General features: G+C 35.9%; 1 protein-coding gene across 4 annotated transcripts in view; it reads right to left on the bottom strand.

The window, feature by feature from the left end:
• SNX13 (sorting nexin 13) overlaps positions 1-27,365 on the bottom strand; it is a 158,772-nt gene that overhangs the window by 62,926 nt on the left and 68,481 nt on the right. For all 4 annotated transcript variants that reach the window (XM_023544375.2, XM_064290034.1, XM_010587227.3 and 1 more), the window contains exons 8-13: positions 26,833-26,921; positions 22,610-22,693; positions 15,920-16,058; positions 15,460-15,548; positions 10,722-10,821; positions 6,227-6,420 (exon numbers count right to left, since the gene is read on the bottom strand). In XM_023544375.2, coding sequence (XP_023400143.1) covers positions 6,227-6,420; positions 10,722-10,821; positions 15,460-15,548; positions 15,920-16,058; positions 22,610-22,693; positions 26,833-26,921 — 695 coding nt within the window. The remainder of the gene's footprint in view (positions 1-6,226; positions 6,421-10,721; positions 10,822-15,459; positions 15,549-15,919; positions 16,059-22,609; positions 22,694-26,832; positions 26,922-27,365) is intronic.

The raw sequence follows: 27,365 nt of genomic DNA on the forward strand, positions 1-27,365 counted from the left end.
CCTATTCAATCTGTATGGTGAGCAAATAATCTGAGAAGCCGGACTATGTGAAGAAGATCGGGGCATCAGGATTGGAGGAAGACTCATTAACAACCTGCGTTATGCAGATAACACAACCTTGCTTGCTGAAAGTGAAGAGAACTTGAAGCACTTACTAATGAAGATCAAAGACCACAGCCTTCAGTATGGATTGCACCTCAACTATAAAGAAAACAAAAATCCTCACAACTGGACCAATAAGAAATATCATCATAAACAGAGAAAAGATTGAAGTTGTCAAGGATTTCATTTTACTTGGATCCACAATCAACAGCTATGGAAGCAGCAGTCAAGAAATCAAATGAAGCATTGCACTGAGTAAATCTGCTGCAAAGGACCTCTTTAAAGTGTTGAAAAGCAAAGACGTCACCTTGAAGACTAAGGTGCACCTGACCCAAGCCATGGTATTTTCAATTGCATCATATGCGTGTGAATAAGGAAGACCAAAGAAGAACTGATGCCTTCGAATTGTGGTGCTGGCAAAGAATATTGAGTATGCCACGGACTGCCAAAAGAACGAACAAGTCTGTCTTGGAAGAAGTACAACCAGAACACTCCTTAGAAGCAGGATGGCAAGACTGCATATTACATACTTTGGACATGCTGTCAGAGGGATCAGTCCCTGGAGAAGGACATCCTGCTTGGCAAAGTACGGGGTCAGAGGAAAAGAGGAAGACCCTCAATAAGGTAGATTGACACAGTGGCTACAACAATGAGCACAGCAACAATTTTAAGGATGGAGCAGGATAGGACAGTGTTTCTTTCTGTTGTGCATAGGGTCACTATGAATCAGAGCTGAGTCGTCGGCACCTAACAACTACTTGCCAGGCAAATTACTTTACCTCTCACTAAGCTACATTTTCGCAGTCTGTAAAATGAACAAGAGATTATTTATAAGTATTAAAAGATATATATGTAAGATATATACCACAGGGTCTGGCACTTAGGGAACAGTTATTAGGAATTAATTAGTATGAGTATCCAATACTACTGAATGTGTATTTAAAAAACTGCCAAAAGAATAAGCCATTTGTGACTATCATTTGACACTACAGCAAAAATCCTTCTGAACAGCCTTGAAAACATACTGTCCTATCCTAAAATTTGGAGACCTGGTGGCGCAAGGGTTAAGAGCTACAGCTGCTAAATAAAAGGTTGGCATTCTGAATCCACCAGCCACTCCTTGGAAACTGTATGAGGCGGTTCTACTGTGTCCTGTTACGGAGCTATGGGTCCGAATCAACCCAACATCAACAGGGGTTTTTATCCTAAATTTGGTTTTATGACCAAAGCTGCAACAAAGTTTCAGTGTGATGTGGGAGGAAGAGGATGTGCAAATTTAACTTGTTCTAAGAATTTCTATTTGAAGATGCATAATATGATAGATACTACACAGAAATATGAAATATGACTTTTCAGTGTGAAAAATTACTTTATAGCCCAGGGAGGGGCTTCCCAGGACATGGAATGTCACTCAGTGCTAAACCCAGGGCAGTTCTGAGTAACCCAGGATAGCTGATCAACCTAAAACATGACACACATCAATAGTTCATCTATAGCCCTCTTTTGGAAACCCTAGTAGCAGAGTGGTTAAGAGCTACGGCTGCTAACCAAAAGGTGGGCAGTTTGAATCTACCAGGCACTCCTTGGAAACCGTATGGGGCAGTTCTACCCTGTCCTATAGGGTCGCTATGAGTTGGAATCAACTCGATGGCAACAGGTTTTTTTTTTTTTTTATAGCCCTCTTTTATTTATTTATTTATTCTCTTTTATTTATAATTCCATTATTTTTAAGGATGTAAAAAACCAATAAACTCACTATCCACAGCCAATTTAAAAACCTTAACAATATCCTACATCTAACTATACTTTCTCTCCCGCTTCCAACATCTCATATCTTGCCTCTTCCTATTCAAGGGAATCATCAAATCATCAAATTTAGTTGTTTTTACCTTGTAAAAAAAGGAGTATTACACAGTATGAAATCTTTTGGGGCTTACTTAATTCATATGATATCACATCACTAAAATTAATCCAGATTGTGTGTGCCACTATATAAAATTACACTGTATGAATATAGTTATATTTAGCATTTACATTATATTCAGGAGTATATTTCTTTATTTTTAAAACCTAAAATAGTTGAAGCATTATTTATAATGTTTTTAAATCTTAAAATCTTAAACTTGTCATCCTCTACAATGAAGAACAACTGCCTTTTCTGGCAGCTCTCAAAAAAAGTAACTGTCCACAGAAGATAATCTTTTACACAGAGAATGCACTTCTGCTCTGCGCTAAGATGCAACCCACATAAGTTGGCAATGTAATTCAGCATCTATCATATGAATTGCTTAGTAAGCACTGTATCTCAAATTACTACTAACCTCTTTCCTAGTCTCACCTCATGTACTTATCCTTTTGTTTTTTTCAGATATTCACAATCTCATTTCCACTACCCATGTTCATTAACCTCCGAAGATTCTAGTTCTTTGCCCCTACCATTTTCTTCCAGTTTGCCAGACCCTCCTAGCCTCACTTTTTTCCCTACCTAGTCCAAGTCACATGGCTAATCTTCTGAAATAGTCTTACTAATACCATAAAAGCTCTTGTTACCCAATATTTCTTCTGTACCCACTGGGCAAAACACTAACACTAGTTCCAACCTCTGCTCTGAAACACAGAAATCTAAATGATGGATAAATGCAGGAAAGCCATACAACTACACAGACCAGATCCACTAAAACTAACCGTCTCTGGCCTTTGCTGGGCTTTCTAGAAGGCCAGCCAGCTTGCTCTCCCTTCCCCTTCAATGCCTACATCTAGCCTTCGTCATTTTAGGATTACACAAATTTTAAGTTCTCTTATGTCAACAGAAAACCCACCACTTTTGATTTCATAGAGAAAATTAAAGACAAAAAACCAAAAGTCCCACTTCAAGATTTTTTAATTTACATTTGCCCTTACTGGAATTCTCTTCTGACAAATTATTTTATGACTACACTTCTTTAACTTTATGCAATTTTTACTTAAAATATGATCTGCTAAAAAGCAGCTTTCTTTCTCTAAAATCACTGCTTTATCTAAAATTGACACCCCACTCCCTCTCTTTAACATTACCTTACGTATTTTCCACTACTCCTTCACATTCTTAAAAACAGCACCCATGTATATCAAAAATTAGTTTATATTATTGTTTCTACTCCCTCATCTCATATGTGCATCTTAAATACGCTTGTTTTTATTATTATTTTTTAACTTTCTAGAGAAAATCCCCTTGGTAAGTCTAATGGATAATTTTCAGTAATCATTTTACTACATTTTCCTACTACTTGGCACAGTTAATCATTACCTTTGCCTTTCTATAAAGTCAACATCCCTAGTTTTCCTCCTACTTCTCTGATCATTAATCCTCTCAATCTCCTTATACTTTAATCTTACATGTGATTGTTCCCCAGGACTCAAACTCAGCACACTTATTTTTTATTCAATGCTTTATCTACCTTATTAAGTTTCAACTACCAAACATCTGAATTATCATTATCAGGTCATCCTAGTATCTCACTCTTTGGAGGTGACACCCAACTATCAGTTATGTTTTTAAAGGTACCACAGACATATCAAGTTCCAAAATAAACAAAGCTGAATTCACCTTATAATATCACCTTCCTCCATCATCACCCACCCAGTCATCCAAACGGCATATAGAGCTGTATTGTCAAATACAGTAACCTTTAGCCACGTGCATTTATTTAAATCAAGAATTCAGTTCCTTAATCACATTTCAAGCATTCAGAAGTCCTATGGGGTTAATGGCTACAATCATCACAGAAAGGTCTATCAGACGTCACCGACACAGCACATAACCACAATGAAAAACACACGTGGAAACAGTGGAATTCAAAAAATATGAACAGTGGTTACTTCAGGGAAATAGTGAACAGGTGATTTCTGCTGCATTTTCCAAATGTTTGCAATGAGCCTGTATCATTTTAACAATTAGAACAAAATCCATTTTGGATTTTTCTGGAATCACGTCTTAGTAATCACTTTTCCTTAATCCTCAAAGAGTTATAACCACCGAAGTCCTGCTGATTTTATCTCAAATATTTTAGACTATATTCTTCTCTTCCTGTCCTTTACACCATAGCCACTAGAGCACTCTATCCAAAATGCCAACCTTACCATGATCTTCCTCTCCTTAAAACTCTGTGGTGTGGTACAGTGGAGATTCTAATTTTTCTGGGATATAAGACCCCAAATGAGAATTTGTGAAAGTTAAGGATGTAATTCCAAAAATAAAATAAAAAATCCTTATAAGCTCACAAAATTTCAGAGAGTAGATTCCCTACTTTCAAGACAGATTCATTAATCCATCCATTAAAGTTCATTACTAGACTTATTAGTCTATTAACTTTAAAGATAGGTTCATACTGCTTGTGAAATAAAATCCAGGTTTTTATTTGACCTCCTTGATTTGGCTTGTCTACCGCTCTGTAGACATCTTTTGACATTCCTTACCTTATACCTTAAAGGTCCAGCAACACCAAAAAGTATATTAAATTCTCTTTACTTTCTGCTTCCAGTATTGAAGTATAAATAAATCAAAATAACCACTCTGTTGAGAATAACCAGAAAAGCTGGACAAAACACGTGTTTTAAAAATCTGTTTGAAAATACTGGAGAGCGTTTCCAGAGAGCTAACTAGGCATTGCAAAATTACAGAACCAAAATCTGAGAAAGGATTTAGCATTTAGACCCATTTTTCCCATGAAGGTATCTGGTAATTCAGGTGGGTGTCTGAAAGGAGAGGCAAAGCGTTTCATGTACTCGAGGGCGAAGGAAAGAAAAGCTAAATTCTTGGACTAGGTGATGAAAAATTAGATCAGTCCTCAAAGGTACTGAAGCCAAGTTTACAATCTACTCAATTTTTAAATGAGATTAAGGTGATCTGGGTTGCTAATAACACCAACCACATGGCAAAAGCAAACGTAAATCCTCTCCGGAGGAAGGTAGTAACATCTCTATAATCATCTCTATGATTTTTCCTGTTCTGCATTTTACATTGAATCACAACTAACCATGCACATGAGGAGACAAGATAAAAATAAAAAAAGCTAGCAAACATGGACATTAAAATAACTATGATTAAAATGCTCAAGGAAATAAAAGATTGAAGATTTAATAATAAAGTAAAAAACACTATAAAAATAATCAAATAGATATTACAAAAACTGAAACAACTGAATAAATAGGTTTAATAGATTAGACACAGGAAAATTTCTGAACAGAAAATATTCAGAATAATGCACAGAAAGGTAAAGGAAAGCATTAGAAACAGAAAATGTGGTGAAAGGTCTAAAATAAGAATAACTGAAACACAAGAGAATAAGAAAAAAAAATTAGGAGCAGAAGCAATATTTGAAGAATTTTGTAATGTCAAGCATTTTCCAAATCTAAGACACAAAGCCATAGATTAGGCAATAAAAACCTCAAGGAGGATACATAAAAGAGAACCACAATTAGGCACATTATATTAAAACAGCTAAAAACCAAAAACAAAATCTTATAAGCAACCAGATTAAAAGAAGATATACCTTAAAAAAAAAAACAAAAAAAACCTGACAGATAATTTCTACTTCTCCTTTAAATTCTGTCAGTTTTTATTTCATGTATTTAGGGACTTTGTTGTTAGGTACATATATATTTATAATTATTTTATCATTCTAATGAATTGACCCTTTTCTCCTTATAAAATGTTCCTCTTTCTCACTAATAACAATTTTTGTCTTAAGTCTGTTTTATTTAGTATTAGTAGAGCCACTGCAGTTCTGGTTGGTTACTGTTTGCATGCATTATCTTTTTCCATCCTTTTACTTCTAACCAATTTGTGTCATTGAATCTAAAGTACAAGTGACAGTGCATCTTGACTCTGTCATTTGTATTTGTATGACTCTTGTCAAGCTAGTTCTGTTTTCTAAAAATCAGTTTCTTCATTTGTAAAATGAGAATACACAGTAAGACTGTCGTCAGGGCTAAAAGGTATGATGTTTGTGAGGTAGTTATAAAAAATAAATAAATAAAGAGGTAGTTATACTCAGCATAAATATGGACATTTGCAAGTTTCACAATTAGTAGTATTAATCATTCTGCCAAAGAGAAGGAAACATTAATCAAAATGTATCCTCACCTTTTCTGATAAATACTGCTCATAAATTCCAACAGCAGCTGCTCTTAAGAGACCTTTGGTTTGGTTGCTTTGATGTCTCCCATCTTTCTGACGACTTAATAAAACCTCTAGCTGCTGTTGGGCTGTAACCCGGTATCCTTCCACTGTCATCCAGAAGAAAAGATGTGCTTGACCTCCAGTTTGCTGCATGTAATCTGCCAAACAAAATCCATAACAGCATAGATATTAAAATCACATTTTGGGTGCATGCAGTTAGAAGCAGGTAGGAAAAATTGCAGTTTGAAGTACTTATAATGCTACATTTTGCAAAAACTGGTTAAGAACAGTTGCATAGGAAACACAAACTGATTAAGAACAGTTGCATAAAATAGGAAACACAAATCAAAGCACATACTAACAACAACAACAACAAGTCATTTTTTACGATACAAACTCTGTTGTTTTAAGAAACTGGCAAGTCGATTCCAACTCATACTTTTGTTCAAAAGAACAAAACATTGCCCAGTCCTGTGCCATCCTCACAATCATTGCTATATTTGAGCCCACTGTTGCAGCCACTGCGTCAATGCATCTCGTTGGGGATCTTTCTCTTTTCCACTGATCCTCTTCTTAGCCAAGCATGATGCTCTCCTCCAGGGGCTGGTTCCTCCTGATAATATGTCCAAAGTCAGACTAAATCTCGCCATCCTCTGCTTCTAAGGAGCCTTTTAGATTTATTTGCTCTTCTGGCAATTCATGGTGTATTCAGTATTCTGTGACAACACCATAATTCAAAGTCATCAATTCTTTGGCCTTCCTTATTCATTGCCCAGTTTTTGCATGCATATGAGGCCACTGAAAATACCATGGCTTGAGTCAGGTGCACCGTAGTCCTGAAAATGACATCGTAGCTTTTTAACATTTTAAAAAGGTCTCTTGCAGCAGATTTGCCCAATGCAATGTGCCTTTTGATTTCCTGACTGCTGCTTCCATAAGTGTTGACTGTCGATTCAAGTAAAATGAAATCCTTGACAACTTCAATATTTTCTCCATTTATCATCATGTTGTTTATTTGTCCAGTTTTTTCTTTGTTTTCTTTATGTTGAGGTATAATCCATACTGAAGGCTGTAGTCTTTGATCTATATCAGTAAATACTTCAAATCTCCTTTTTGAGCAAACAAGGTTGTGTCATCTGCCTATCACAGGTTGTTAATGAATCCTCCTCTAATCCCAATGCCACTTTCTTTACATTATCCAGCTTCTCAGATCATTTGCTCCGAACAGATTGAGTAAATAGGGTGAAAGGATACTATCCTGACGCACACGTTTTCTGATATTAAACCATTCACTATCCCCTTGTTCTACTCAAATGACTGCCTCCTGGTCTACAAACAGGATCCACATGAGCACAGTTAAGTGTTCTGGAATTCATATCTGTAATGCATGAGCCGCTCAGTTAAATGCCTTTGCATGGTCAATCAATAAGCCACAGGTTAACATCGTTCTGGAATTCTTTGCTTTCAGGCAAGATCCACCTGACATCAGCAATGAAATCCCTCATTCCACATCGTCTTCTGACCCAGCTTGAATTTCTGACAGTTTCTTGTCGATGTACTATTGCAATCGTTTTTGGATCATCTTTAACAAAGTTTTACTTGGATGGGATATTAATGATATTGTCAGATAATTTCTGCATTCTGTTGAATCACTTTTCTTTGGAATGGGCAGACATATAGATCTCTTCTTGTCGGTTGGCCAGGTAGCTGTCTTCCAAATTTCTCGGCATGGGTGAGTGAGTGATTCCAGAGCTGCATCCATTTGTTGACACATCTCAACTGGTATTCTGTCAGTTTCTGGAAACTTGTTTTTCACCATTGTCTTCAGTGCAGCTTGGACTTCCTTCAATATTACCAGTTCTTAATCATATGCTACCTATTGAAATGGCTAAACATTCACCAATTCTTTTTATATAGTGACTCTGTGTATTCCTTCCATCTTCTTTTATGCGTCTTTAATATTTTCCCCATAGAATCTTTCACTATTGCAACTCCAAGCTTGAATTTTTTCTTCAGTTCTTTCAGCTTGAGAAATGCTGAGCATGTTATTTCTTTTTGGTTTTCTAACTCCAGGTCTTTGCACATTTCATTATACTTTACTTTGTCTTCTCGAGTTGCCCTTTGAAATCTTCTGTTCAGCTCTTTTACTTCATCATTTCTTCCGTTTGCTTTAGCTACTACTCTGCATTCAAAAGTAAGCTTCAGAGTCTCTTCTAACATCCATTTTGGTCTTTTCTTTCCTCCCTGACTTTTTAATGATATTCTGCTTTCTTCATGTATGAAGTCTTTGATGTCATCCCACAGCTCGTTGGGTCTTTGGTCATTAGTGTTGAACACATCAAATCTATTCTTGAGATAGTCTCTAAATTCAGATGGGATATACTCAAGGTCATACTCTGACCTTCACGGACTTGTTTTAATTTTTTCAGCTTCAACTTCAACTTGCATATGAACAATTGCAGGTCTGCTCCACTATCGTCCCCTGGCCTTGTTCTGACTGATGATAGTGAGGTTGTCTCATTCCACAGAAGAAACTGATTTGATCCCTGTGTATTTCATCTGGCAAGGACCCATGTATAGTTACTCGTTAAGTTGTTGAAGAAAGGTGTTTCCAATAAATAGGTGGTTGGTCTTATAAAATTCTATCATGCAATCTTCGAGGTCATTTCTATCACCAAGGCCATATTTTCCAACTACCAATCCTTCATTTCCAACTTTTGCATTGCAATCACCAGTAATTATCAATGCTTCTGATTAGATGTTTGATCGATTTCAGACTACAGAAGTTGACAAAAATTTTAATTTCTTCATCTTTGGCATTAGTGTTTGGTGCATAAATTTAAATAATAGTCTGTTAGCCAATCTTCCTTGTAGGTGTATGAACATTGTCCTATCACTCACAGCGTTGTATTTCAGAACAGATCTTAAAATGTTCTTTTTGACAATAAATGTGACACTTTTCCTCTTCAATATGTCATTACAGGCACAGTAAACCATTTGATTATCCCATTCAAAATGGCCAATATCAGTCCATTTCAGCTCATTAATGCCCAGGATATCAATCTTCAAGCATTAAATTGCATTTTTGACAACTTCCAGTTTTTGTATGTCATACATTCCATGTTTGCAGTTGTTTCTTCTCATTCTGAGTCATGCCACATCAGAAAATGAAGGTCCCGAAAACTCTACTCCATACACGACATTAAGGTCAACTCCAGTCTGAGGAGGCAGCTCTTCCCCAGTGGTATTCTGAGTGCCTTCCAACCTGAGGAACTCATCTTCCAGCACTACATCAACCTTCTGCTGCTATTCATAAGGTTTTCACTGGTCAACTTTTTAAGAAGTAGATCACCAGGTCCTTCTTCCTAGTCTATCTTAGTCTGGAAGTTCCACTGACACCTGTCTACCATGGGTGACCCTGCTGGTATTTGAAATACCAATGACATAGCTTCCAGCATTACAGCAACACACAAGCCACCACAATACAACAAACTGAAAGATGAGTGGTGCATAAAATCTCTAGGGAATATATTTGTTGTACAATAAAAACTCCACCAAGATACAGCTTCTTTTCTCAATAAAGGTTATTAATCATAATGTATTTCCAGAGATACTTAAAACATGGAATGGGCTCTGGAAACCACACATCTTTATTTTTGATCACAAAAAAGAATACTGAAAATGTAATATTAATAAAATGTATATTCAATATATATGAATATATACATGTATAAATATATTTATATGTATGTATGCATATATATGTATAAAAGCAAATTCCTTACCCCACTCACAAAAATGAAATAAACAGGTTACGTACACAGTGTGCTCCCAATACTCTTTCTCAATGAATTTTAATTTATAGTAGAATCTCCTACAGCTTATTTTAAAAGAAGTTTAGGAAATGTACATTAGAGTTATGATAAGCATTTATTTCCTGCAAAGAAAAATAAATATTTACCTCCATGGTTTCCATAGAAAACTGAACTTTTCAGAGAATAATATGAGAGGAGTGCACTGGCGTGCTTAAAACTGCTGCTGCTGTTGTCAGATGCTATCAGGTAGGCCCCTGATTCGTGGTGATGCCTTGTACAAGGGAACAAAATGCTGCCCAGTCCTGCACCATCCCCCTGATTGGGAGCAGATCAGTCCATTGTTACCCAAAGGGCTTTAACTGGCTCATTTCCAGGCCTTTCTTCCCAGTCTATCTTGGTCTGGAAGCTCAGGTGAAATCTATTCAGCATCAGAGCAACACATAAGCCCCCACTGACAGATGGGTGGGCTATGCATGAGCTGCGCTGACTAGGAACTGAACGCAGGTCACCAGCATGAAAGGCTAGAATTCTACCACTGGACCACCAATGCCATATGCTTAACACTAAGTATTTAAAATTTACAATAAGTAAAATTATTAAAAATTTCAAGTACTATATCATTTTCATAAAATGGATTTACCTACCCATAAAAAATTGTAGTGCAACATTGTCTACAAGAATGCTGTCCAGGGGGACTGTACAAAGTTTCCCAAAGTTTGCTGCCAGTTTCACAGTATTTATTTCCTGTAGATAAAAGTTTACATAGGTTAATATTGTATCTGTTCACTCAATTTTTTTTTTTTTTTTTTTTGTTCACTCAATTAGGTCAAGATCTTTACATAAATGTAAAAAAAACCAAACCCATTGCCGCTGAGTTGATTCCAATTCACAGCGACCCTATAGGACAGAGCAGAACTGTTTCATAGGATTTCCAGGAAGCAGCTGATGGATTCGAACTGCTGACCTTTTGGTTAGCAGCCAAGTTTTCAACCACTGTGCCACCAGGGTTCCACATATAAAATAATCCCCAATAAATTAAAATGGAATATACTGTCCCCTTCTCATGCATATAGGTTTCCCAATAAAATATTCTCAGTGAATTTAAATTCATAGTAGAATTTCCTAGAGTTATTTTAAGACTTGCTTAGTAAATATGTTAAAGATATGATAAATCACTGTACTTTCAAGTATTCTTTACCTCTACATTTTTAAATAAAAATGAGTATTTCAGTGGCTAAAGGGGGATGGGGATATTCAGAATGTTTAACATTTCCAAGAATAAACAAATGTCATCATTTCCAAGTATAGACTGAAGTCTACCTACTCTGAAAACAAAGTATTACCAAAGAGCAATTTTGCAGCTAACAGTAAATACTCTTACAATCTTCACTGGTATTTCTTTTCAGACTATCTAAACACTGAATTACATACACCTCTCAAAATCACAAAGCAAGGTAACTATGAAAAAAAGGGAAAACTTGAGTCCAAACTTTACTGAGCATGTATGTGTCAGCCAGTGTGCTATGAACATTACACACATTATTTCATTTAATCTCCGCAGCAATCCTATTAGTTAAGTATCATCAATTCCATTTAATAGATGAGAAAACTGAAGATCAGAAAGGTTCCCTAGGATCACAAAGCTGTTAATATAAGTCTGTGTTTTCAAAGCCCATTGTCTTTTTCACTAAAACCTATGATGTTTTTGTGAACTATTTTCAAACTATATTCCCAAATTCATATCTGTTTGCCAAATCCAAATCACAACCTCTATTTTGGAAAAATAAATACAAGCAATTTTTCTGTAAATCAGACAAACGATCTTATTCAGAGGCAGGTAACAAATAAGGCACAGGTGGTACAGAAAGAAGAAGAAGAATTTGAAAAGAATAAGTTTTCTTTGTAATTAGTATCTCCCTTCATGTAAGTACTAAATGATAACAGATAACAGACTTAAAATGCCTGGCATAGATCAATCTAGTACCAGCACATGACTTCTACTGTCCATGTCTTTCTTCTTAAATTTTATCACCATCCTCTGGCCCAGCATATGTGGAATGGGAAGAGTATTCATTATTTTGTAAGATTCACTTTATTTGTAAGATGAAAGGAGAAAGGGTCTTCTAAGATTTCAAGATGAGTGGCCTGGTTATAAAACTGTATCTCCATAGGGTTTCTGTAAATTTTCTCCAAAAGGAAAACATTATATGGCTTGAGCTATTAAAAAGGTAAAGTTTGGTATTAAAATGGAAATAAAAGAATACCTAACACAATATCTAAATTTTAAAAGGATGCAATATCAAGAAGTGTATGGACAAACAGATTTTATATAATGATACTGAAGGACCACTAATTCTAAGACCCAGATAAGGTAGCCAGTTAAAAAAAACAACATACACAAATGAAACCGTATCATTCTTCTATTCTAAATTTGCATGGGTATATGTTGTTATTTAGGTGCCGTCAAATTGGTTCGGACTCATAGCGACCCTACATGCAACAGAATGAAATACTGCCCAGACCTGCACCTTCTTCACAATTGTTGCTATGCTTGAACCTACCACTGCAGCCACTGTGTCAATTCATCTCTTTGCGGGTCGTCTTGTTTTGTGCTGACCCTCTACTTTACAAACCATGATGTCCTTTTCCAGGGACTGGTCCCTTTTGGTAACATGTTCAAAGTACAAGAGACGAAGTTTCACCATCCTCACTTCTAAGGAGCATTCTGGCTGTACTTCTTCCAAGGGAGATTTGTTTGTTCTTCTGGAAGTCCATGGTATAGTCAGTATTCTCCACCAACACCATAATTCAAAGGCATTAATTCTTTGGTCTTCTTTATTCCCCGTCCAGCTTTCACATGCATATGAGGTGACTGAAAATACCATGACCTCATAGATAATTTGGCGGCTATGTAATGATGTAGTTATCCTCCATTCTGTGATATAATGTAGTCACCTCCATGATGTGATTTGATGTGATCAGCCAATCAGTTGTAAGGGGAGTTTCCTTGGGAGTGTGGCCTGAGGATGTTCTGGCAAAGCTCACTGGATTTTGCTAGCTGTGGGTCCTGCATCCAGCTCATCATCATCTGATCTCCAGTTCTTGGAACTTGAGGCAGCAGTCTGCCATTCTGCCTGCTGATCTTGGGATTTGTCAGCCTCCACAGCCTGCTACCCAGCAGCCTACTGTCTGATCTGCTGATCTTCTGTTCATCAGACCCTGCAGCTACATGAGTCAGAAGAAGCCACCAGCTTGAAGCCCGATGCCTGATCCACAGACTTGGGACTTGCCAGTCTCTACAACTGCATGAGCCATTTTCTTGAAATTAGTATCTCTCTCTCTCTGGTTTTGCTTCTCTAGATAACCCAGCATAAGACCTTTGTTTATATGCCCATGGGATGGGCATATAAACTAGTTTTAAAATACCATTAACGGAACACACATAGGCACAAAAACAGGCAGGCACGGACAAATAGGGGCCTCAAGTAACTTTCAGTTAAGTGATAATAGATCTAGCAAGCTACACTGTAGATTTTTAAAAACAGGTTTTATATTCCTTAAGTAACTTAGGTTGCAAAATTACAAGACTCGAGAGTCAAATATTTTCAAAATAGAAACCAGCAGAAACAATGTGATTACATGAAAAACCAAAGGTAGTAAAAAAAATCTTTTTCCCATTTTAAAGCACCAAATCTCTGCTCCCTTGTATACTAATAGTACTTCCAAGAGCTATCTGTAATTACTATCTCTAATTTATCTCTTCTCATTCTCTCCTGGAACTGACTTCAACCCAGAGTTCTCTCTGCCACTCCACTGAAGCTGCTCTCATCTCATCAGATCACCAATAATATCCACAGTGGCAAAACCAATGGTCAATTGTCTTCATCTCACTCAACTTCTCAGTAGCGTTTGACATACCTGTCCTCTTGCACTTTCTTTAAACACTTTTTAGTCTTGGCTTCCATTAGGATATCCTACTCCCAGGTTTTCCTTCAATCTCTCTAGCCACTTACTCTCTTTATGTCTTTGGTTGGATCCTCTACCTTGCCCTAAACTCTAGCCACTGAAGCACCTCAGGACTAAGTCCTTGGTATATTCTCCACCTACGTTCTCTCTTTTAGATAACCTCATTCGGTCTCCTCGTTCGGTCTCTTAACTTTAAATAAATATCTGATAGTCCTGAAGATTCTCAAAGTTTATCTCTAGCCCTAACCTTTCCTTTGAACTCAAGATTACCAATTAGCATTTTTACTTGATGTCTAAGAAAGGTCTCAAACTAAAATATCCAAACCTTGATTCTCTCTTCCAAACCTCCTCCTCCCTCAGTTTTACTCATCATAGTAAATGACATACCTATTTATGCACTTGGTCAAGCCAATAACCTTGGAATTATCCTTGACTCCTTTTTTTCTTTCTCACCTTACAGCCAATAAATCAGCAATTCTTATTAGCACTACGTATTTCAGGTCTCCAGGCACGTCTTACAACATCCATGGTCATATCTTACCTAAACTAGAGCAGTAGTCTTGTAAGTGGTCTCCCAGTTTCCATTCTCACCCTCATCACCCCACCACAGTCTATTCTTCACAAACAGCCAACATGATCATATGTCAGATTATGTCACTTGCTGGGTTAAATCTCTAACAGATTCCCATCACACTTAGGATAAAATAAAAACCTTACCATGGCCAGTGAGACCATACACGATTTAACTCCTAAGTTCCTCTTAAATGTCATTCCCACCACAATTCCTATCATTTATCCCATACCAGCCACAATGAACTCAATACTATTCTCTAAGTCACTAAGCATGGTTCCTACTCTGGGGCCTTTGCATTTGCTCTCACCTCTGCCTGAAAAATTGTTCCAAGAACATCACAGAACTAGCTCCTTCACGGTCTTCAGCTCTCACTATGCTCAAATGTCATCAAATCTCTCAGCGCCTACCTAAAATACTTCTTGATTTCCCTTACCTTACTTTTTTTTCATAGCAGATATTACTACTTGACATTATACATAAATTTTCTTATTAGTTTATTTTCTGGCTCTGCAACTAAAATATAAACTCCGTGAGAGATTTTGCATATTTCGTCTACCTAAAGCAATGCCCTCATCACAAAATTCAATTAATGTTGAATGACTGATAGAATAAATAAATAAAGGGATAAGATCTTAAATTATTTTAGCATTTTCAGGCAGTGTTTTTAATCTTTTTAGTTTGGTTTAACGTACATTTATTATATTGTGTAAGAGAAAACTTTCTGATAGGCTTTTTGTAGAGTATGACATTGATTAAGGTCCTACTTCTTGGAATTTACTAAGCATTTTAATTAATTGAAAGTATTTACAACTAAATATTAATTCAAAAGTACTTTTACTTACTTTGCCTGACTGCAACCGCTGTATTCTTGAGTCACATACTTTCTTTACAAATAATAGGCTATTTATTTGATTTTTGATAGTGTTGATATCTAAACACAAATTGATTACGAATTAGAAGGTGGTAATGTTATTTGTGAAATACTTTAAACATGTATTTACTCTAATTTAACATAATAATCGATGAACAGAGCAATAAAAGAAGTGATGTGAAATTACACAGTTAAATTACTTAATTAAACCATGTCAATTATTTTTACTGTACGGATCACTGCAACACTAGTAGTCTCATATTCAGAACACAATAATGCTTTATTCTTAGTGTATGTTAACATAATAAGGAATATTTAGTTAAGGTGAAAACAATAGCATCAAATGATATTTTAGTCAATCAAAATTTCATTTGAAGATATAGTTATCATTTAAGAAAGAAAACAGCCTCGTACTTATATAAAATACTTACCATCTCCAGCTGTATCTAGAGATCTAAGATACTGTAATTCTTCTGATGCCTTATCTCTGACTGCTTCTAGTTCTCCAATATTGTCACTTAATTTAATAATGTTCATAAAGGCCTCATAGTTGCAGTTAGAATCACGGATCTGAAAATAAAATTTTTAAAAAGGTGGAACTCATTCATTAAGAGGAAAATAGAATCATGAGTGCCTACTACGTGTCAGGCAGTATTCACTATATCCCCGGTGCCTGTAACAAAACAAATGATAATCCCTATATTTACGGGCTTATATTCTAGTAGACTGCAGACTATAAACAAGACAAAATAAATATATAGCATGCTAGCGTACAGAAGCATACTCAGAATCTTTGGTGATAGCAAGGGAAGTCATGATGGCTAGAGATGATATATATATGTACTGCTTATTCAAACATAAGCAACAAATGCATTTAAGGTTCCACTTCTAGTGACTTAAAAGAGGACTAAAAATGATGGGAAAAAAAGGAACTGAATTTCAGTGACACATGGGACAGTACTAACATCCAACTTACATGTATAACTGGAGTCCTAAAAGAGGGGACAGAGATGTCTTAACTTTAACCGGAAGATCAAAAAAGCTCGGAGAACATTAAATGGGATAAATAAAAAGAAAATAACACCTAGTCATATCATAATCAAAGCAAACATGAAGAGAAAATCTTGAAAGTGGCCAGAGGAAAAAAAGACACATTATATGCAGGGATCAAAGAAACAAATGCAGTTGACTTATTAGAAACAGGGAGACAGGAAAAAAATAAAGTACTTTTCAAAATGCTAAAACTATCAACCCAGAAGTACAGCCAATAAAAATATCCTTCAAAATGTACAGTGGAACGTATTTTCAGATCATCAGAAGCTGAGAGAATTTATCACCAGCACACCTACAATACAGAGAACGCTGAAGGAAGTTCTTCAGAACGAAGGGAAATGACAAGGGGAAACTTGTATCTACAAGAAGGATTGAAAATGCTAAATACGTTGGTAAGTGTAAAATACTATTTTTCTCCTATTCTTAGTTTCTCCAGCGGACAACTGTTTAATGCAAAAAAAGCAATGGTGCATTGTGGGATATATTATGTATGAAGATATAAGATATATGATGATAAAAGCACAAAAGAGAGGAGTTTAACTAAAATAATCCTGTGGCAAGGTTCTTTATATTTTATATAAAGTGGTAAAGTACTGCCTCTAAGCAGACGATGACAAATTAAGGAGGGACACTGTAATCCCTAGAGGAACCACTAAACTAGTAATAATAACAACAATAACAATGATGATGATGTATAGCTCAAAGCCATTTGAGTAATTAAAAAAGAATACTAAAAACTATTCAATTAATTTTACAGAAAGCAGGAAAGGAGACCAAAGAACTACACAAAAATGTTAATAGAAAGCAAGTACCAAAATGGTATACCTAAATCGTACCAATATATATATATATATATTAAACGTAAATGGACTAAATACTCCCATTGAAAAACAGCTTATTACGTTAAAAAAAAAAAAAAAAAAAAGCAAGACCCAATTATATGCTGTTTACAAGGAAACCCACAAGGCTTTAAAATTAAAGATGCCAGTTAAGAAAGGAAAACGGAAAAAAGATAAATCATGGAAATAGTAAGCATAAAAATGCTAGTGTGGCTCTATCAAAACAAAGCGGGCCTCAAGGTAAGTAGTATGTCCAGAGATGAAGTGGGTCATTTCATAACGATAGAAAAGTCAAATCACCAAAAAGACCTAATTATCATAAATGTGTATGAGCCTACTAATAAAGCTTCAAAACACAAACCTAAAGAAAGCAACAGACAAACCTACAATCATACAGATTTTAACTACCAGAAACTGTCAGAACTAATACATACACTCATAGAGGTTGCAAAAATACAAGATCGATAAATAAAAAATCTATTCTCATGGGAGAAAGTCCTGGTGAATTGCTTCTATAAAGATTGCAGCCAAGAAAAATTTATGGGGCAGTTCTACTCTGTCACATGGGTTTGCTATGAGTTGAAATCGACTCGATGGCACACAGCAACATCCTAGATATGCCAGAATGAGGGATGTGGGGTCAAGTGCCCAAGCTTCCTTGCTGCTATTCAAGGGGGGTCAGGTGAAATGGGAGTGGTTTTTGGTAAGTCCATTCCAGTACCCACCATGGAAGTTCAAAAGGTTAAATCCTGCTTGAAAACTTATAGGGAACACGAGTAGGTCACTGCCCATGCTGCTCCATCCAGAGGCAACTCTTTTTCAATGCTTCAAGCTGTTTTTTCCAATATTTCCCTTCAATTTTCTCAAGAATATACTTCTATTGTCATTTTTTGATTACTCTTAATTGAGGATTTACCTCCACTACACCAGTGTCCCTGGCTGTGCAGTGGTTGAAAACTGCTAACCCAAAGGTCAGAAGTTCAAATCCACCACTGCTCCTTCAAAAACATATGGGGCAGTTCTACTCTGTCCTATAGGGTCACTGTGAGCTGGAATAAACTCAACGGCAAGGGGTTTTTTGGCTTTTTAACACCAGTATCTCCTGCCCTGCCTACTTCCCCTTCCCCTCATAAGCAGTTTAACAATTTGGCTAAATCAATAATGATTTCATTATTGTGAATATATAAAAATTGCTTACTGCTGAACTAAGTTGTATACTATAACTTTTTTCCCTCTCTGGCATAAGTTATTTTGTTTTAACTAGAGTTAATTGTCTCTTTTTTCATTTGTTTAGTTTTCTACATATTAGCTCTTCCCCTAAATAGCCCAGCTGGTCTAACTAGTACCTTTCTGTTGTCTGGACATTGGGTGTTTGCCTCTACAGTCCCTCAAGTCTGGCCTCATCCAGGCAGGATGAGCTCCCCTTGACCCCTCTCCTGTCAGTGTCCTATGCTTTGCACTCCAGGGCTTCCTCTCTTGGACTCCCACCTCATTTTGCCAAAGGACATCTTTCCTAAGAAAGAGTGTGGGGGACTACGTTTGAGTCCTTACATACATAAAGATGTCTTAATTCTACTCTGAAACTTGATTTTTGGCTGGGTGTGAAACTTGAAGCTGAGTCATCTTTCTTCTTGAGCAACCAATAAGTTGGACTATATGAGAAGAATGCAGCATCAGAATTGGAGGAAGGCTAATTAACCATCTCTGATATTGAGATGACACAACCTTGCTTGCTGAAAGTGAAGAGGACATGAAGCACTTACCAATGAAGATTAAAGACTACAGCTTTCAGTATGGATTACATCTTATCATGAAGAAAACAAAAATCCTCACAAACAGACCAATAAGCAACATCATGATAAATGGAGAAAATACTGAAGTTGCCAAGTATCCTTTTACTTAGATCCACAATCAAAACCCATGAATACAGCAGTCAAGAAATCAAATGACATAATGCATTGGACAAATCTGTGGCAAAAGATCTCTTTTTAACACAAAAGCAAAGATGTCACTTTAAGGACTAAGATGCAACTGACCCAAGCCACAGTGTTTTCAATCACCTCATATGCATGAAAACTGGACAATGAATAAGGACGACTGAAGAAGAACGGATGCCTTTGAATTATGATGTTGGCAAAGAATACAGAATATACTATGGACTGCCAGAAGGATGAAAATATCTGTCTTGGAAGAAGTATAGCCAGAACGTTCCTTATAATCAAGGATGGCAAGACACTGTCACACATACTTTGGACATGTTATCAGAAGGGACAAGCCACTGGAAACGGACATGATGCTGTCCAGGAAGAGGGTAAACAAAAAAGAGGAAGACCTTCAATGAGATGGACTGACACAGTGGCTTCAATAACGGGCTCAAATATAGCACCGATTGTGAGGATGGCACAGGACTGGGCAGTGTTTCATTCTGTTCTATATAGGTCACTGTGAGTATGAATCAACTTGACAGCACCTAACAATAACATTTTTCCTCTAAACTTTAAATACAATTCTACCAGTCTTCTAAGCATCCCAGGTTGTTAGTGAAAGGTCTGATGCCATTCTGACTCTTCATTCTTTGTATGTGACTTATTTTCTCTCTTGGACACCATTGGGACCTCCTCATCCCTGGTCTTCTCAGACATCACAGGAACTAAGAGTTGGGTACCTGCCAGCCCACTGTATTCTGAAATCTCAAGTCATTCAGTTTTGACAAACATTATTACTTCCTGGATCATTTTCTTTCTTTTGCTTTCTTTATTCACTCTTTTTGGAGTAGAATTAGGACCTTCTGATTTCCCTAATTAAAAAAATATATTTTCTCTCCAGAAAAAAAAAAAAATTCTATTCTACATCTACATACTAGCACCAAACGCATAACCAAACCTGCTGCCACTGAGTCAATTATGACTTATAGCGAGAACAGAGCACAAATGCCCCACGGTATTTCCAAGTCTATAATCTTTACAGAAGCAGATTGCCACGTCTTGTTCCCGCAGAGGAGCTGGTGGGTTCAAACTGTCTATCTTTCAGGTAGCAGCCAAGTGCTTAACTTAGCCACTGTGCCACCAGGCCTCCTTATACACTAGCACGTAAATTAGCAAAGTGAAAAAATTTAATCACATTTATAATGGCATCAAAAAATACTTAGAAAAAAATTTGAAAACAGATTTGCAAGACCTGTACACTAGAACTACAAAACACTGCTGAGAGAAAAGAAAGAAAACATAAGTAAATGGAGAGAATTATCATGTTCCTGGATCAAAAGACTCAATATTGTTAGGCTGTCTATAAAGTCAATGTAATCATAATCAAAGCTCTCACAGGTTTTTAGTAGATATCAAAACTTAATGATAAAATTTATATGGAAAAGTAAAGGACCCTGAAAAGTCAAAACAATATTGAAGAAAAAGAACAAATGCGGAGGACTCACACTATTTGATTTCAAGATTTACTATATAGCTATTTATTAAAAATTTTTTTTTTTTTTTTTTTTTAGCAATCAAAAAAGTGTAGTCTTTTCTTAAGGATATACAAATCGATCAGTGGAAACAAACACAGGCCAAAATTAGACCCAAACATGTAGTGGTAAACTTTTTTTTTTTTAACTAAGGTGCCAAGACAATCAATTCTATGGAGAACCAAAAACCAAAACCAAACCCGTTGCCGTCGAGTAAATTCCGACTCACAGCGACCCTATAGGACAGAGTAGAACTGCCCCACAGTTTCCAAGGAGCGCCTGGTGGATTGGAACTGCCAACCTTTTGGTTAGCAGCCATAGCACTTCACCACTACGCCACCAGGGTTTCCTCTACGGAGAAAGGTGAGTCTTTTGAACAAATAATGTTAGAAAAACTAGATGTCCATACAGGGGGGAGAAAAAAGAACCTCGATGTATACCTCGACCCACATGCAAAAATTAGAGATTATGATTTATAGACCTAAATGTAAAAGTCAAAACTATAAAACTTCTAAAAGCAAGGATAGGCAAATAATTACGTAACCTTGGGTACACAGATTTCTTCTAGAAGACACAAGAAACAATAGGTATAAAAGAGAAATTTGACAAATTAGACTTCATTAAAATCTAAAATTTAAAAGCTCTGCTCATCAAAGGGCCCCATTTTAAAAGGAAAAAAACAAGCCACGGGCTAGGGATAAATATTCACAATACATATATATGACAAAGGACTTGTATGAAGAATATACAGAGCACTCCTACAGATCAATAACAAAAAGATAAACAACGAGATGGGGGGAAAATGGACACTCTAAAAGCCACTTGCAAAAATACATACAATTGGCCAAAAGCACATGAAAAGATACTCGATATCATTAGTCATCAGGGAAATACAAGTTAACCACAATAAAATATCATTTCACATCTACAAGAGAAGCTAAAATGTAAAAGATTGACAATATTAAATGTTGATGAGAATATGAAGTGACCAAACTCTCAAACACTACTTGTCAAAGTGCAAAATGATACAACTTTGGAAAACTACTTGTCAGTTTCTTATAAAGTTAAACATACATTTACGCTATGACCCAGTATTTTCACTCCTAATTATTAACCCAAAAGAAATGTGAAAATACATATCTATGGAAAGATAGATACATGTTCCCTTTAGCAAAGGAAAACTGAAATATAAAAATATGTAAATAGTAATAAAAATCATTCTTAATCCATCCTGATAAACATGCTTTTAATGTGCCTGATGGATGAGAAAACTATTTTTGAGTTATCTGCTTATAGACATACGAAGCAACATAGAGAAACGGGCCTAGAACACAGGATCTTCTGATTCTCAGTCCAGTGTCCCCTCCTCCATATGCCCCCACCCCTGCCATTTTATACCACTAAATGTGAAGTACATTCTACTGAAGTAGTTTAGATCACAAAAAAAAAAAAAAAAAGATACAAGTTGTATTTAAAACCAAACAGTAGCTTTTAAAATCATCATCTACATGTGCAGGCAGTGAAATATCCTTTTTCAAAATAAGCAGTAGCAGTGCTATAATTTTAAGGAAGATTAACTTATTAACAGACACCTTGAATAGAATCTGGCTAGCACATTAGTAGGCAGAAATATTAGAAATATAAGGGCTATCTTCAGAAACACTTTTTCTTAATTTCTTTAATAAATTATTGCTTAATCACCTTGATCTCCAAATTGTATTTTTACCTTTGAAATATCTTTAAAAAGAGTTGTAATTTTACAAAGTACTTACCATCCATATGACATACTGATTAATATAATCAGGATCACTGAGTTGATTTATTAATGGAAGAAGAATTCCTCGTGCAAGGATTTCCTGAAAAAAAAGTAAAAACAAAAAAATAAAAAAATTCACCTAATACATTTGTCAAATCTATAGCATAACGCAAATTTACTAATACAGTGCAGTTAAGAAAGGTATGGTACATGTGCAAGTCAAACTTGATAACCAACATTAAAATAAATGAACTAATGCTACCCATATCAACTTGGATACTTCACAATGACAACTAGAGTTAAATGAAAAAAAGCCAAAGGATATTTCTTGTATGTTAGTATTTATGTGAATTTAGGACTATAGGTGTGGTGTTCGAGGATTCATATACATCTATAATAAAAGTATAAAAACAGAAGAAAAGGCAAGGCTACACACCAATTTCAGGATAGTGGTTACTTTAAGGGAGAAGAGCAACCACAGTAAAATATTAACACTGGTTAAATCGGAACGGTTCGTGCATAACTGTCTAGTGTTTTATTCTCTATACTCTTCTGTGTTTCAGATTTTTCCTAATAGAAAATAATAAAAATAAAATAATAAATATGTTAATACAATCTACTCACCATTCTCTAGAATACAGAACACACGTTCCCATCCTTTGCCGCTGTTTATGCTCCTACCTATTAAAATTCTGCCCTTCCTTCAAGGACTGACTGTAGAGTCAATTCTCCTATTAAATAAATTGTCATCATTCCAGATGAACACTTTTTCACTTATATGCTTAAAATATACTCATGCCCTGTATTTATGGCATTTATCACTTACCATTTTCTATGTAATTATGTATACTTCTCTAATAAACTACAACTTATCTAGAACTCTCTGTATGTGAGAGAGATTGCTCAATTAATCTACTGATTTATCTATCTTCAAAAATACTTACTCTCCCCATCTTCTCAAGCTCATTGTCTTAAACACAGTAGGTATCTGATAAATATCAAATGAACAGAAATAAGGAAACTAAGAATTTAGCACTGATTTCATTATACAATGTTTTTCATTCCTTGGTGCCTGTGTTATCTAAATTTATGAAACATCATTGCTTAACAATTCTGGAGAGGCTAAGAAGTTAACAGGAAATTTTACTTTTAAGTAAAGAAGCAGTTTAATTTATCTGGGCCATGTGCTGGTACAGGTTCATGGAAGGTGACCTTTGTTTTTCTTCACAGGGATATTTTATATAAATCCGACTTTTGTGAGCTCTAGATATCTCTAACAAATATTATAGCATAACAAATTAATATTTCAAAAAAGGACTAATGGAGGCTCCAGGAACTTTTCGAAATGTCTTTTGAGACACTTTACATTTCCAAATTATAAGGAACTGCTTGATTTTTCAAGATGAGAACCTTCTGCCTCTTAAGTTTTTGAAACTTGTATTTACTTATACAATTTCTTACTTCAAATCATGCCTCTGGGTCCATATGCTCAAATTTTTTTAATGTACTTTGTAAGGAGAAAATTCACAAAATATTTTTCCAAAGTTTTTTTTTTTTTTTTTTTTTCAAAATGAGAAAAAAATACCTGGGGAAATTTTTTGAGTTAAAGCAACTAGTTGATGTGTCTTAGAAAACTACACTGATTTCCTAATCTGTCTCATAAAGGGGCTTGGTAAACTAAAGGCTAATCACATGACTCAAAAATTCCTGTATGAGTCCTAGTGAGAGCTCTAAATATTCTAAAATAAGTAGATATTTACATGTAATTCCTACTTGACGACCCCAAAATTTATTATATAGCACCAGCTACCAAATATGAGGGCCTAAACGATACAAAGTGTTTGAGGTCGTAAATCTTTAAATGAAAAAAAGGTAGTTATGGAAAGAAACAGTCAAATAGTCTGATTTGTGTATAATCCATACAAAAAATTGGAAAGAAGAACTCCAAAAATGTCATCCTTTAGGGTAACTTGGATGTAACTGATTACTCACAACAAAAGAAAACTGACAAAGAACTTCTATCAAGTTGAAAGGAAAACAAAACTGATTTGCTGAATGTAGTGCTTTATAATTAAAAAAAAAACCAAAACTAAACCCAGTGCCATTGAGTCGATTCCGACTCATAGCTTTACAATTATTCTCACTCAATTAGAGTCAAACAAAAAGAAATAAAATACTGGTCTAAAAGAGCAATTTATAGCAAACATACTTCCAAAAATTCTCATGGCGACCCCATACGTTACAGAGTAGAACTGCTCCATAGGGTTTTCTTGGCTGCAATTTTTATGGAAGCAGGCTGCCAGGCCTTTCTTCCACAGGACCACTGGGTGGGTTCAAACCGCCAACTTTTAAGTTAGCAATCGAGCATAAACTGCCTCATCTGATCAGGTGTTCAGGGGAGGCATCTCTGAGGAAGTAACATTAAATGAGATGTGAGGAATGAATATAATTTAGCCAAGAGAATAAGGGGAATATCAATCTGGGCAATGGAAAAAAGAGTATGAGACAACCCTACGGTGGGGGAAAAGAATGGCGTTTTTAAAGAAGAAAACCAGTGTGACTGCAGTGTACTGAGTTAAGCGGAATGTAAGCTAGAAAGAGTTTTGCACAAGGCATTGACATGATTTGAAATGTATTTTTTAAAACCATTTCAACTATAAAATGGAGGTTATGTTAAAGGGGGGCAATAGAAATATAAGGATGCCAATAAAGAGGCTTGAATGATGATGTTGGTTTGGGTAGAAATGGAACTTTAAAGACAGAAAAAAGAGTGAATAGATTAAAGACAGTATTTTAAAGACAGAATCAAGAGATTTGGTGATGGACTAGATACGTAGTGTGACAGAAATGCTGGGGATCAACAATGGCTTCCAAGATCAGTATGAAAAATTTGCTAGACGGTCACTCCATCCACTAAGGTAGAGAGAACATTAAAAGGCAAGCAGGACATGGAGGCAAGAAGACTTCAGTTTGGACATGTTAAGTTCGAAAGGCCTATGAGTGTCACTCAGGTGGTGATTTCAAGTGAGCAGCTGGTCTGAGTAGCCTGGAGCTCAGAAGGAAAGTCTGGACTAAAGATATAAACTTAGAAGTCATCAGCAGTTGGATGGTATTTAACACCACAGGAATGAATGACCTCACGCAAAGAGGAAGTGAAGTTAGGAGGAGGAAGGCGCAGGACTGAAGAACGTGCATACTTAGCAGTTATGTAGAAAAGGAGTTAAAGGGTACAAAGGTAACTTAAAAATGTGCCCAGAGGAAGAGAGAAATCAAAAAGACAGCAGTGACATGAAAGCCAAGAAAAGAGAGAGTTTCAAGCAGGAAAACATGTAGAGCCATGTTAAATGCTGCTGAGAATACCTAACAGTGGCTGTCTGGAGTACCACGTACACAGCTTCTGACACCAATGGGTACTCATCAGGAGTGAGTGCTATAACCTATGATTACCAATATCTTCCTTTCATTATAGATGTGAATGTAGTGATAGGCATACCAGGTTTTTATCACCCTTGATAATGACTTCCCATCAAAACTAAGCATTTCCTTTTCACTTAAGGGGTAAGTATCATCAATATACCTGAAAAGTCCTCTGAACACAAGTTAGGTGGGTATTAGGAAATTGTGTGATATTCCTTAAGCAATAACATACAAGCATAAAAGAACACCTCAGAAATTGGTATCTGTTTTTACATACATAAAGATGTCTTAATTCTACTCTGAAACTTGATTTTTGGCTGGGTATGAAATCTGAAGCTGAGTCATCTTTCTTCTTGAACAACCAGTAAGTTGGACTATATGAGAAGAATGCAGCATCAGAATGGGAGGAAGACTAATTAACCAACTCTGATATTGAGCGGACACAAACTTCCTTGCTGAAAGCGAAGAGGACATGAAGCACTTAACAATGAAAATTAAAGACTACAGCTTTCAGTATGGATTACATCTTATCATGAAGAAAACAAAAATCCTCACAAACAGACCAATAAGCAACATCATGATAAATGGAGAAAATACTGAAGTTGTCAAGTATCCTTTTACTTAGATCCACTTTACCCTTCAATCAGGGCAAGATCTTATAATACAGCTAGCATTTCTCAATCATAACCAGCAGGCAAAACCAAATGTTATTCCTTTGGATTCCCACATTTTTAAGAGTGAGGCAGGTCCTAGACCAAAAGTTTTCAGAATCACTGCTTTAAGTTTCTTTACAACCATTATTTGGGATGAGTTTAAGCTTACCCTGACAAAGTATCGCATGATCTTGTTCTGGAAATCTCCAGGAGGTAGCAATAAATATAATAAGACCTCACACAAATCCCTGAGGAATCCTAGGAATAGAAATGGTAGATACAGTAACATTAGGAAACATAAAATCACCACCACCTTTAATATAAAACATGTAAATGAAGGGAGAAACAAGCAGTTTCCTGATTATGCCAGCTTGTTATTTTAGTGATTAGTACATATCGGTATTCATAAAAAATTCGTCTCATTATTCTTTGCAAATAGTGACTGTTCATTCATCAAATTAGTGGTTTTTACCTTCTGCTCAGTTTTGACTAGTTTTTTGAATCATGAGAAATGTCAAATACAAAAGTTTCTTTCCCCCCAAAAAATCATTTTAGTTGTAGCATGTCTTGTGAGCTTCTATCACGTTATCTTTTCACACTTAACAGTTATTTTGCACATTTGAAAATATACCTATAATTCTTTCAAGAAAGAACCTCCATTATCTTGACAAGTATTAACAAAGGAAAAAGTGTATGCTCATC

The sequence above is a fragment of the Loxodonta africana genome, chromosome 8 (genome assembly GCF_030014295.1).
Source record: "Loxodonta africana isolate mLoxAfr1 chromosome 8, mLoxAfr1.hap2, whole genome shotgun sequence".
Lineage (NCBI taxonomy): Eukaryota > Metazoa > Chordata > Mammalia > Proboscidea > Elephantidae > Loxodonta > Loxodonta africana.